This window comes from Rhinatrema bivittatum, chromosome 1, assembly GCF_901001135.1.
Source record: "Rhinatrema bivittatum chromosome 1, aRhiBiv1.1, whole genome shotgun sequence".
NCBI lineage: Eukaryota > Metazoa > Chordata > Amphibia > Gymnophiona > Rhinatrematidae > Rhinatrema > Rhinatrema bivittatum.
In genome coordinates this window covers 46,899,780-46,913,937 of record NC_042615.1, presented here as the reverse complement: position 1 = coordinate 46,913,937, position 14,158 = coordinate 46,899,780, and the positions used below count along the sequence as shown (strand labels likewise).

Sequence of the window (14,158 nt, the reverse complement as noted above, 5' to 3'; positions counted from 1 at the left end):
ACTAAAAAAGTATCATCTTTTATTTTTTTGCTTATTGACCTTTATTTCCATGTAGTGTATGTTGAGAATTTGTATGAAGTGAGTTGCTAAAATGAGATTAATACCAGATTGGGAATATACATGAAAACCCTAAAAGTCTATCTATCCAACTGAAACATTTTGGAATTCTTGGTATCAAGAATTACGAAATGTATTTACCCTGTTCCTTTTGAAATGTCTTAGATATTTAAAAATATGTATATATAAAGTCCATCTTCTTTTAATAATCTCCAAAGACAAATACTTTTTCTTTCTGCTAGAAATAATGTTAAAATAATAAATCAAAGTTTGGATTAAGACCCTTTAGAGCACCTGTTTGTAATTAAAAAAATCATCTTTACTCTTCTTGAAGCCAAAAAGTCTTGATTACCGTCAAGCCAGGGTGCATCTATGTTTTGCATAGCAGAGAATCTTAAATCTTACAAACTGTACAATTTATGGAAAAGTTTAGGCATCCTGGGTCAAATTGAATGTTTAAATGAATCTCTAAATGAACAGAAGCTGACCCAACCTCTACATGGTACAAAGTTAAATATCAAACACAATCCTCATACACACACACTTCAGGCGATAACGTCTAAACCTTCATAATAGGCACTACCGGCCAAAGCAGGAACGGTCTTCATTTGCCTTATATTTAATCATTGGTCCAATCCAACATTCTGCCCAATTGCAATATTTCTTTTGGGATTATTTTTAGTATTTTGCAAGTAAAAAGTCTTAGATTTTTGAGATGTGCAGAAGATCAGCAACTAGATGATCAGTCTCTACCAGCCAAAGCAGGAGTAGCCTTCGTTTGCCTTACATTTAATCATTGGTCCAGTTCAACATTTGTGAGCCCAGCTGGGATCCTGAGGCTCCTACATCCCCAGGAGAGGCAGCTCCTATAAAACTATTCTGACCAAACCAGAAAGGAGTGAAAGCAGTAGGAATCTCAGAGGAATGATCCTGCAGTGACTGACTCGGAAAAAAATAGAAAGCTCATGGTGGAGCTTCATAGCCGGGCCTGGAGAAGGCAATACTCACTACCTAGAAAGGGGCAATTCGAAATGGGTTTCGGGGTGCAGCACTGACTGGCCTATTGGAAGCAATGCAGAGGATGGAGGCACTGTAGGGAGACCTGAGGACGGCACTATAGAAAACCCAGAGGGAGGCGCTGTAGGGTGCTCAAAAACTGGCGAAAGCCCAGAAACAGGGGCTGCAGAGAACCCTGAGACAGGGATCACAGAGTGCCCAGAAAGGGCAATACTGAATGGCCTCCTGGATGCAGCACCGATGGGCCTGTGGAAGGCAGCAGGACGGAGCCTTAGGTACTGCCAAGGAGTGAGGTGGAAGGGCCACAGATGCCATGGAGACCCCAGCGTGAGGGGCTGCAGAGGAGCCAATTTATGGCACTGACAAGGAGTCAGCAACAGCCGCAGTGGAGTCAGAGGGTGATGATCATGACGGTGCAGAAGAGGTACAGTCAACACAAAGATCAGTGAAGAGTAATCACCACACGGCCCACAGTCAGTCCAAGGAGTCCCGCTAGGGTGGAAGTGGAACCCAGAGGTACACATGGACTCAGGTAAAGGACTGTGGGTGTACACTGGGTGAAGGCTGCAGTAGGTGGTACTTGTTTAAGGTAACACTAATGTGTGGGAATGAATCTGACCCTAGATTCCTGACCCCAAGTCTAGCTGGTGGGAGGCCAGATGAATGGGAATAGGATGTGTGGTACTTCACTGGATGGGATCCAGAGGGAAAACCGTACCTTGAATACTGTATACAGTTCTGGTCACCGCATCTCAAAAAAGATATAGTTGTGATGGAGAAGGTACAGAGAAGGGCAACCAAAATGATAAAGGGGATGGAACAGCTCCCCTATGAGGAAAGACTAAAGATGTTAGGACTGTTCAGCTTGGAGAAGAGATGGCTGAGGGGGGGTGTGATAGAGATGTTTAAATTCATGAGAGGTCTAGAACGGATAAATGTGAATCGGTTTTTTACTCTTTCAGATAATAGAAGGACTAGGGGGCACTCCACGAAGTTAGCATGTAGCACATTTAAAACTAATCAGGAAAGTTCTTTTTCACTCAACTCAATTTGTTGCTAGAGGATGTGGTTAGTGCAGTTAGTGTAGCTGGGTTTAAAAAAGGTTTGGATAAGTTCTTGGGGGAGAAGTCCATTACCTGCTATTAATCAAGTTGACTTAGAAAATAGCCACTGCTATTGCTGGCATCAGTGGCATGGGATAGACTTAGTTTTGGGGTACTTGCCAGGTTCTTGTAGCCTGGATTGGCCACTATTGGAAACAGGATGCTGGGCTTGATGGGTCCAAGCTGGGGCGGGGGAGGTATGTGACAGAGTTCCCCTGTTTTTCCCCTTTAAACCTGTGCAGGACTAGGCTGGATGCATGGTCCACCTTAAATCCTGCAGAGGGAGACCTGTGGGGCAGGGGAGAGTCCAGAGGGCGGGACCAGCTGGGGAAGGATAAGAGTGTAAGCCCAGATAAGGTCAGGAGGTCTCTATGTCTCCAAGAGAGGCAGCTGCTGTAAAATAGTTCTGACCAAACCAGAAGGGATTGAATGTACACTGTCCAGAGGAAGACAGCCTCCAATCCTATGTGTAAGCTGAATACTGCTAAGGTAAGCAATCCACGATTAAGTTGTTGATTATGTGAATAAAAGTGAATGTTGCATTTAGAAAAGGTCTGGATCAGCATGGTTTACTGCTCCCGCCCAGAAGCTCTGCTTGGCCCTCCTCACGTGGATCTTTGAGGCAGTGATGGGAATTGTGAGGCTAGATAAATTGGACGGATGGGCAGACTAGCTGGGCCATATGATCTTTCTTCTGCTGTCATGTTTCTATGTTTCTTAAAGCAATTTCTGAGGATTAAAATGTGCGCGATGGGCACACTCTGATTTTTTTTTTTTACATAGCGGGTACTAGCTAATAGCCTCATCAACATGGCATTTACATGTGATAAGCGCTATTAGCTTGCGCGCTGGTTTTGACTCATGTTTTGGACGCACTGATCCCCTTATTGCATTGGGTTATGGACGCGCTAATCTGAGCACACGATAATGCATCGGCCTGGTAATGATTAGTCATATTTAAGAAATCCTATCCCATCAATCCATCAATGTTATGGGCCTACCCGCGGTGAGCCAAGGGCAGCCCCTCCACCTTACCTGCTTTAATATCGAGGCAGCCCGCCGCTGCCGCCGTTCCCTGCGGCCCGGAGGCCACAGCAGTTCCTGCCCTGCTCAGCAGGGCCGGCCCTGCCAAGCAGCCACTGCTGCCGCTGCCTCACCCAAGCGGCCAGGAGGCCGTGCCAGTCAGCGGGCTTCTTCGTCACATGGTGCCCCCGCCGAAGACCTTTTCCAGCGGCAGGGGATAGCCGCCCCTGTCCTGACGCCATTTCGCGGGCTGGAGGCCACCCTGAGGCCTGCCTGCACCTCTCTGCTCCTACGCGCAGCTTACCGCTATCCATGGTACTGCTTCCTCTTCCTGCTTCCTCTTAGGTGCCGGCGCATGCTCTTCTCTTCATTTAAAGGGCCCGCGGCCAGACATGCCCCGGGCTCCACCTGATGACAACTTCCTGCTTCTGCCCTATAAGAGGGCCTCTTCTTCAGTCACTCCGGGCCTTTGGATCGGGTTCCACAGTCGTCTGTGTCTTCTGACCGGTCCAGGTCCTCCGTGGTCTTCTTCTGCTTTGACAGCTTCGTCTTCATGTTCCTGATGTCCTTCGTCCAGGTCTTCAGTTGTCTTCATATTCCTGATGTCCTTCGTCCAGGTCTTCAGTTATCTTCATGTTCCTGATGTCCATCGTCCGTGCCTCCATATGTCTTCAGGTTCTTGATGTCCTTTGCCCATTTCTTCAGATGTCCTCCTGTTCCTGATGTTCTTTGTTAGTACCTCCTGATGTACGATTTCCTTCCTGATGCCTTTGTCTCGCCTCTGCCTCCATGCCTTGGTTCCTTGATGTCCACTTTCCTGGCATGCCGTTGTCGTGGTCCGCGACCAACCCACAGGCGGGCTGTGTAGGGCACCTCACAGTAGTAGGCCATCCTCATCTCTGCAGTGCAACCCTCCAGAAGACTTCTGCTTCAGTCCGTTGTTAATCCTTGAGAATCGAATCCTGCTTCAGTTTTGTCCCGGTCTTCGGAGCCTATTGCAATTTGCGTCTGTCCATGTCAAGTCTCTGCTCCGCACCAGCGTGGTCTGCGACCAGTCCCGCGGGTGGACTGTGTAGGGCGCGCCCCGTGCAGGCCTCTTTAGTATTTTCGTCATGTTCCGGTATCAACTTCCTTTGTCTTTCCTAGAGTCTGCTACGAGCCCAGCCTGGTCCGCAACCAGTCCCACGGGTGGACTGTGTAGGGCATGCTGCGTTGCAGTCTCGACCCAGCGTCTTGATCCTTACCTTTGTCTACAGTGCCTTGATACTCGCCTTCGTCTACAGTGTCCTCGCTTCAGCCTTCGTCTATAGTGTCCTCACTTCAGTCCTTGTCTACAGTGTCCTCGCCCGAGTCTTCCTCTACAGTGTCCTCACCTGAGTCTTCGTCCAAAGTCTTCTGTGTTCTAAGGACTCCGTCTGCCCTCATCCTCTGTCCGGCCTGCCTCCTCTTGCCTTACCCAGCAGTAGGTCAGAAAGGGCTTGGAACGGTCAGAGGACTGTTCATCGATCAACATTGCGTTGTTGGACATCCTGGAGCGGGCAGGTCCGGTAGAGAGGCAGACCTTGTCTCCTTGTCTTCGCTTCAGCCTTGTCCTGCTCTTCGTTACCCGTGCTCGCACCAGCTCACCTCCCACGGTATATCTTGGGGCTCCTCCCTGAGTCATGCCGTGGCCCAAGGGCTCACATCACCTGCTTTAGAAACTACCGCGCCTCCATGCCCGTAACAATAGCCGAAGGCCTCCAAGCCCTCGGTTTGTAACAGCTGACGGAGGTCGCGCACGTAACAGGATCTGAAGGCCTCCAAGCCTCGGATCGTAACAATCAAAATGTGTTTGAGACTGCTAATGCAGGAAAACTGAAAATATAGGATGATGGCATCCATGTTTTACTTGTTTTTGTGTTATTGTTTTATAGTATTAATTGTGTTAGTTAATATTTTACATTTGGTTTTAGATAATTATTTATGGTTTATTATTATGTATTGTAAACTGTCAAGAGCAGTGGATTGAGCAGCAACAAATTTTATAAATAAATACTTTATATTAACTATAGCAGCAAAAGGTTTTAGATAATTCCATTAAAACAAATGAAATTGTTAAGTTGCTGCTCTACATTGTGATTTTGGTTTTATTCCTCAGGAACGTGTAATGTTTAATGTCTTGGGAAGCACCTGCACATAAACTAATCCCAGTGCTGGGAATCTAATCAAGCCGAGCCCTTGCCTGCACGGCTCAGGAGTTGTAGCTAACTTTCCAGAAAATAACGCAGCTTGCGATCCTGCAGGCAAGCTGCGTTATTTTATTTTCGTGCAATGAGCTGCTTTGCATGCATTTGCATGTTTGAGGCAATGGAGGATGACATGATTTGCAAAGGTCACGAAGAGCAGGAGTGGAATTTGAACCCTGGTTCCTCAGCTCGCGCCTCTAACCGCTAGGCTACTCCTAGAGTGGAAGAGTAGTTTAGTGGTTAAAGCAGTAGGCGGAGAGCCAGAGTTCAAATCCCTCTAATGAAAAAGACAGGAGGGCTAGAAATAAGACCAAAAAGGCAAAAACCAAACTAAGCAGCAGATGTTATAATATTTTGAGCTGCATCAACGTCAGCTGCTAGTGGACTCAATGCCAGTTGCATAGCACAGCGGAAGCAGTATCACTGCTGAAGCCCAGTGTGTCCTCCTCCTCCTCTGAAATACTCAAACAGAAGCCTTAGCACTCTTGAACTACTTGCTTTTTAATTAATTGCGGTTTGGAGTTCATTTTCAGAGGCATTTTGCCACAGACACAGATGGAAATCCCTTTTGAAAGCAAAGAGCACGTTAATTAAACTAATTTAGCTTTGTATTTTCTCCAGGATGGCCCTGTTTTCCAAAGGGTTTCCTCATTCTGGCTCTTGAACAAAATGTTCTTAAAAGTCCCCCCATCCAGGATCAGGTTTACATTTTAAGCAAGAGAAGTGCAGATAATTTACAAGTTGATTTATTTGGCCAGTTTTGAAGGAGCTCATCTTACAGATTCCACTGGAAAAAAATCAAGCAAGCAGATAATGTGTCCGAAAAGCATTGTGCAGCTTGCTCAGTTCTGAAATTTTGCAGCTTTGGGCAGAATTTCCACATTTGCAGAATTATCGCATGACAAAGATATATATATATACAGCTAGCTAGATCAGTATCCACTCTGGCATGGAGTTGTCACACGCTTTGTTCAGTCTGACTGTAGTGTGAAAAAATTGCCTTTTGATTTCTCAATGAAAATATCCGCGTTTTCACTGGAAGAAGGGCCAGCGCAAACCTGCAGCGGCTTCTATAGCGGAGCAAAGCTTTTAAGAAATGACCCTCCCCCATGTGCGCTGGGGATCAGAGCCGATGGCTTTAGGCAGCAGTGCCACACACAAAAAGTTGTGAAATCTCTTCCCTCAGGTCTGGAAGAAAATGACCCTACTTTTTATATTTTTTTTTGTGGGGGGCGGGTTGGGCTTTGCTTTTACGTCTTTTGTAATCCATGCTCCATAGGTTAGGATTGGGAGCACTGTTAGTGTAAGAAGGAATTGTATTAAAAAAATAACCCACAGCAGTCAGAAATATTGTTTCTAAGCAAGGCTGTTTATCTTAGATGAAGCCATGCACTGAATGAATAAAGTATAGGACCTTATTGTTGTTTAATTGTATTTCCTGTACCCCAGCAGTTTTCTCCTGCTCCAGTGGGGTTTACCAGCTCAATCAGAATCATCCCTGACTCACCCAGGCTTCTTCAGCCAGGGGCCACAGACCACAGCTCACTTAAGAGCATGGTGCACATTAGGTGTCACTATTGGAGCAGTGACCAGGATCTCCCCCCTCCGGCTGTCAGTGCTAGCTCTACAGCATCCCCCGATGGCCCAAGGAATAAAGCTAGGCTCGGGTCTTGAACCTTGATCTCCTGCAGGGCAGTACACCGTGCCATCACTGAGCCATTGCGCCGATGCCAGTGCACAATCTGACTTCCGCATAAGTGATTTGAATATACGTCGTGAAGCACCTAATAAAGAACAGAGAAAGAGCCCCCCCAAAATCCTCAGCTGGCACTCTGAGCTGGATTCAGTTCTTTAAAAATATCTTTCAGAAGATTCCCCACAGCAAGCAAATTGCCTTACCTTTCTTATTAAGGTCTGCAGTAAGCAAGTCCACCTATTTCTCCTCCCACGCTTTTGAGGACCAATCGAATTGTGAGTCGGACCCCCAGGTAGCAATGGAGAAAAAGTAGGCCGAGGTGCCTCCACTCCCCTCCTACTGCCAGCTTGGCACCGGGGAGGAAAAGGGGATTTGAGGGGAGGACAGCCCCTTGCTTGCTTGTGCTCAGCTGCCCCTCTGATTTCCAATTCTCCAGGGACCCAAGAACTTCACAGCCAGGGCCAGATTTTACAGTCCTGGCTGCAAAACTGCCGGACACTAGGGGCCCTGAGTCTGATTCTCAAATACATTAGCTAATTCTAATAAAAAGGTGTATCATCTACAATTGATTTGTTGACCCTTATTTCTACAGACAAACATGGCAATCACACTGCACTTTTTTTTTTTTCCACAGAAGCAGAATCAATAAGGCTGGAGACAGGAATTGGATTACCCTTGTGGAATTTTAATGATCAGCTCTTTCCCTGTGACGTGTGTGGAAAGGTATTTGGGCGACAGCAGACGTTATCTCGACATCTCTTACTGCACACAGGTAAACCAGACACCATAGCTCTTACGTGCAGATCCTACAGGGCATCAGGTTACTTGTCCCTTGAACAGAAATTTTAAAAAATGGGTCAGCGTGGCTTTTAATTTCTGTTTTTTTGCATGGATTTTTCAGTGCTAGCACAACCTCAGTAGGCCCCGAAAAAACAGGCAGAAGAACAGGAGTTAAAACCCACTGCTAGGATTAGCACATCTCCATGCAAATTGCAGGGCAATTAACTTATTAGCAGGGAGGCGCGGATTGTTGTAGCACCTGAAATTTAAATCCTGGGATAGAGCAGGAGTAAAACTTCCTGTAGTGGCGTGAGCCTTAAAAAAAAACCAAAACCTTGAAATACCAGAAGCAGAGGCCATAATAAAAAGATGCTTGCCTTTTATTAGTGAGCCACAACCCAGCCTTGTCCTGGAGCTGGTAGCAAACATACCCCCCTTCTCACCTTAACACTCCCCACTAGGATCCCTTCATCTAAAAGGAAAAGCCACCAGAAGGCACACAATGGCGTGAAGAGCAGTGGAAGGACTGGAGGATGAAAAACACCGCTACCGGCAGCTGAAGGTTTTGGCACACAAAGTCCACGCCTGCGGCTCTTCCCCTGCTGCTGTCTAATGTTAGCAACACGTGCAAAACTTTGCAAGCGCCAGAGTTTGCTGAAGCGAGGAAAGGACATTGATCGTGGAAGTTTAGCCACAAAAGGGAATGGGGCAGTTTCAGACACAATATAGCAGCTTTTCTGGGTCCTGCCTCTGCACTGTTCAGGTTAAGGTCTGTTTTAAAAGAAAGCTTTTCCTCTGACCAGTAACCTACCTTCCTTCCCAGCAGAGATTGTACTGCAGATTAGTAGGTGATGAGTAAAAAATGCACTTTTCCCATTTTGCTTGCTTTCTTTAGCTCACATGCCATTAGCTTACCGCATCCTGCAGGGCCGCAGGTTACTACTTCGTGAATAAAGCAAAGCCCCTGCTAAAATGTATCATCTCTTTTAGTGTGGGTTTTATCACGTCAGCCCCTCAATGCAGAAATACAGACAGTAAGAGGCAGCTTTTGAGCTCTGCCATTAGATGTCCCTTATGGCAAGAACGATTGGCTATGATGACCCTGTGGAATCACAAACAGGTCTGATTTTCAGGATGCCCGTGATGAATTTTCATGAAACATATTCACATGCACTGTGTGTGCATTAAATAATCAGCTTTATTGCATGTTAGGATTCTAAAAGTCAAAGCTCTTTATGACCCTCTAGATCCACAGTTGGAGGTCCGTGCTCGGCAGGGGTAGTATAAGGATAAAATACCCTCCCTTACAGCAGAGATGTAAAAGTGGAGAATAGGATAAAAGCTGAGATTGGGAGAGACATGGACAGGCTTTCAACCTCTTCAACTCTTTCTTTGAAAAGGAGCTGGTTTCAGAGGTACAGATGTAGACAATTTTAATAAGCAGGAGGCTGGCCTAGTGATTTGTGTACTGGACTTACATTAAAAGAAACCATCAGTTCAACACATATCTCTGAGTGCCACCTAAGTCACTTTATTTCCTTGTGCCTCTGTGAAGCCATTAAAAATAGGGCATTTGTCTTTACCTGGCTTCTCCAACTATCAAATTAATTTTGCAACAGATTAGACAAGGGGGATCGGCGAACCTTTTTTGTGCTGGGGCCACATTACAAGTTAATGAGCACAGTGAGGGCCGGTGGAGTCCCTCCTTGGAGCTCCTCGACACAGCTATCAAATCCCCAGCACTTGCTGCAGGCGTTTCAGTGTCCAGCAGGCTTAGGCGCCATCATTTTTAGCACCCGAGGAGCCCCTTCAATCATGGATCCCGGCCTCTACCAAAATCAGAAAAACCTTCAACCCAACAGGTACAAGGCGTTGTCCCAGCTAGCAGACGACCTCACCTCAGTCACAAATGCAGAACACAGACAGACCCTCACCAGATAAAAATAAAGAGGCCATAAAGTATAAGTAGTAAGGGGCAGACAAAAAACTGGACTGGAAACCACTGAAAGCTAGAATCATGTGCAGTGCAATAATGCAAAAACAGAAATATCAGCATTCCTCATAAAACAAAGTCAAGAAAAATAAATCAATCATAACAGTGAGGAAACCATACTAACAAAATATTTCAAAACAGATGACAAATAGAATATCACCTAATAATTAAGAAGAATAAGAATAAAAAAATCTTTAAACATTTCCCCAAAATCAATCAAATATTTTAAAACAGCAGGCATACCACACACCCAGTAATTAAAATTAATAAAGATAAAAAAAAAAAATTCCCCCTCTCCATACCTGGAAACTTTTAATTTCCAGTCACCCTGAGATTGTAGACTGGGATTAGTAGGGGGAAGGACACGAGGGTACACAAAATTTCCTCCGTTCTCTCTCATGTACACACACTCATGCACCCTTCTACCCTCTCTTCTTCTCAATCTGCTCCTCTATTTCCTCCTTCCCTCTCACTCAACTTCAGTCATTCACCCCCTCCCTTCTTACTCCCCCTCCCCCTCCTTCCATCTCAATCACTCAACCCCCTAGAGCTCCACAGGTTTGGGAGTAATATAGTAATGACGGCAGAAAAGAACCATATAGTCCGCCCAGCAAGCTTCTTCTCATCTTCTAAAGTATCGCAGGCCTGCGATACTTTAGAAGATGAGGGACAGGGGGCCAAATCAGGGGGCGGGCCTGCGCTAGCCGGCAGCGATCGCACCGTCGCAGTGCGATCGCTGCCGGTTTCGCACCCAATAGCGCCACCATAGGAGGTGTAGCTATTGGGAGCGAAAGCGGACGCGAAAAGGGCCTTACCTTTTCGCTGTCCGCAGCGTCGGCGCAGAGTCTGCCCCGGTGACGCCCCGACTCCTCCTCTTCCGGGGCCGACTCCGCCCCAACTCCGCCCCCATCCTGGTATCGCACACGATAAGGGACTTTTTGCGTGCGAAAGGTCCCTTATCGCGTGCCAGCAGCTTGAAAATGAGGCCCTATGTCAAGACAATAATAAACAATATTACAATACAGGCAAAATATCCAAAAAATAATAAAAAGACAAAATGTCATAACACTTTAAAATAACTAGTTGTAACTAGTTTTATTTGTAGACACCCTCAAATGCAAGAGAGAATAAATGAGCTTTTAATAACTTTCTAAATCTCAAAAGAGTACCTTCTGCACGTATCTCCAAACAGAAAAGCATTCCACCAGACGGGACCCATAATACAAAACAACGGGGACCTTGTTTTATTCAATCTAAATTGTTTAAAAGAGGGAACGTCACGTAATAACTAAGACTCTTATCTTAAAGGACGTCGTGGTTGTTAAAGAGATAAAACAGACAACAAATATTTAGGCGCTGTTCCTTGCAAAGCTTTATAAACCAGTAATAGCATTTTAAACATGCTTCCCTGTGTTTCTCTTAAGGGTAGCAACTGCCGCTTCGTGCAGTTATTCAATGAATCTTCTTGAAAATTCAGACATGGACTTGGCCTTAGAAGCAATCCTGTACTTTTTCACTTATCTCTGCATATCAATACCCCAGACCGTAAAAGTCAAGGCCCGTGTTGGTTGTCATCTGAATCTAATTCCTTTTCCACCCCTCCCACTGCCGTCAAAGTGGAGAGTGATGTTGTAGTTGCGTCAAAAGCATCAAGGTTTATTGGTTAAGGGTAGTAATCCCATGCTTTCTGTTAAGGGTAGTAATTGCTGCTCTGTGCCGGTTATCCCCATACTTATCAGTTCTAGACCATAAAAATCGGGGTCCTCGTTGGCACCTTCCCCTTTCCTCCGGCCATTGAAGCGGAGAGCAATGTTGTAGTTGCATCAAAAGTATCAAGGCTTAAATGTGAATTTTGAAGTGCTTCCACTGAACCTCTTCAGATGTGGAAGTGACAGCTCGTGGCAGGACCATGATGATGGGCCTCCTTCCCGCCATGGGCAGGAAGAGGAAGTGGGCCCATGCAGGTGGGAAGAAGGCCCAATCTAAGGCTGGAGGCAGAGGCTTTGCAGGCCGGAAGAGAGGATCTGCAGCAGTGGCAGCCAGGCCTTTCTGGATGAAGAGAAGATTCTTAGTAGTGTGCATGTGGCTGAAGAAAGATGATCTGGACCAGGAGCAGCAGGGCCCACATGCTGAAGAAACTGTGTCCCACAAAGGAGAAAGAGAGGAGGCCTACTGATGCTCAGTGACCCAAGGAGATGGCTGCTACTTGTGCTATCCAAGGAGAAAGAGCATGTAAATTAAATTGTGATTTTTAAAACTGTAAAACAGGATGGCCCAAATTAACTTTCATCCTTACTGAAAATGTATATCAACCTACCCGTGTTTTATGTTCTCAACGGAAATTTCTCTTTGACATTCTTACAATGAGAAAAGCGCGACTCTTTGATACCCAGTATGGAGCCTTTTTTGTTATTGGCCCTTCATTATGGAATTCTTTACTGGATTCTCTTTGTGTTTTAGATGACATAAAGGTCTTTTGTAAACAGCCGAAGGCTGTATTGTATCAGACAGCTTTTTTGTAATTAGGATTGTATGAATTTATTTTGTTTTACTGTTATTTTTAGATATTGAATTATATTGTATTATTGTTTTATTGATTGTGTTCTACTTAGCAGTAAATAAATGTATGTTGGTGAGCTTCAGAGCATGTTTGTGTGTGGAGGGTCAGAGAGCATTTTGTGTGAGAACATGTATGCATACGTGTGAGGGGACAGATCATCTATATGTGTGTGTGAGAGCAGGTGTGTGCGGTGGCCGGGGGACAGAGAATATTTGTATGTGGGGAGGAATAAGGGACAGAGAGTGAGTGGGGAATGGCGTGGGGGGGAAGGGGCACAGACAGCATGCGGGTGCACGGGAGACAGCATGTGTTTGAGGAGGAGCATAGGAACAGACAGCATGTGTGCAGGGTATGGGAGACAGGGAGTGTGTGTGGGGGCATGGGGCACAGAGAGCTTGCGAGGGTAAGGGGGGACAGAGAGCATGTGTGTGTGAGAGCATGTAAGTGGGAAGGAACAGAGAGCATGTTGGGGGGAGAGAGAGGAGAAAGTTTGTATGGCCCCAACTAATCCACGACAGTCTCAGGGTGACTGAAAATCAAAATTTCCCAGGTATGGAGAGGGTTTTAAAAAAAAAATTTTTAAATACTTTTTAGTTTTAATTATAGAAACATAGAAATGACGGCAGAAGAAGACCGAATGGCCCATCCAGTCTGCCCAGCAAGCCTCACACATTTTCTCTCTCATTCTTATCTGTTACTCTTAGCTCCTTGTTCTATTCCCCTTCCACCCCCACCATTAATTATTAAGTGTTATTAGATGTCTGCTGTTTTAAATATTTTATTTGTATGTGAGTTTAATTACTGGATGATGTTTTTTTTGTCAGCTGTTTTGAATTATTTAGTTTTATTGGTATGGTGTTACGATTATGAGTGATCTTTTAAGAGACATGATGATTCTGTTTTTCCATTGTTGCACTGCATACAGTGTGGCTTGTGGTTCATTTTTTGTCAAGTTTCTATTTATACTTTATGGTCTCTTTATTCTGACTTTAGCGAGGGTCTGTCTATGTTCTGCATTATGACTGAGGTGAGGAGTTCTGCTAGCATGTAGTTTCTGTGTAGGGATCTATAGCAGCCTGGCTTGTTCTATTTTCCTAACAGAAGGTGTATTGGTGTTTTTGGGCCTGGTGTAATAATGGCAGTGTTTCCTTTTCATAGGTAGGGTTGTTACTGTTTGAGTGCTGGCAAATGGTGGTGCTTTAGTATGGGAGATTTACTTTATTGTAATTATAATTCAGTTTACTCATGACTTTCTGAGGGTCAAGACCACACCCAATATGTGCTATGAAAGACCTAAGTCCATATGGGTTTCAAGTGTCTTGTTTTGGCAGGCACCATAGTAGTGCATGTAAATATTATATGGTTGTCGTAAATGATAATTTTATCTGGGTCCATTTCCATATAAAATGTTTTGTTATAAATGCATCATTTTTAATTGTGTGGGAAGTCATGGGGGGGGGCTAGAAGGTTCGGCTAGGACGCCTAATAACTTTGCACCGACCTTGGGCCTTTATCAGCCATCGTAGGGTTTTTCTATGTAAATCTTATATAGTTTTAAATGATGCCTCATCTGACAGAAAGACTCTGTAGAGTTGTCCAGGTAACAAGGAGGAACATGTATTTTTAAATTTTTTTATTTATTTATATTCTGCTTTTCGGCACTTCAAAGTGAATTACATTCAGGTACTGTAAGTATTTCCCTGT

At 45.1% G+C, this 14,158-nt stretch overlaps 1 protein-coding gene across 1 annotated transcript in view; it reads left to right on the top strand.

The window, feature by feature from the left end:
* The window catches only part of ZNF827 (zinc finger protein 827), a 377,001-nt gene that overhangs the window by 292,279 nt on the left and 70,564 nt on the right, over positions 1-14,158 (top strand). Inside the window, 1 exon segment of the mRNA XM_029601924.1 lies at positions 7,756-7,893. Coding sequence (XP_029457784.1) covers positions 7,756-7,893 — 138 coding nt within the window.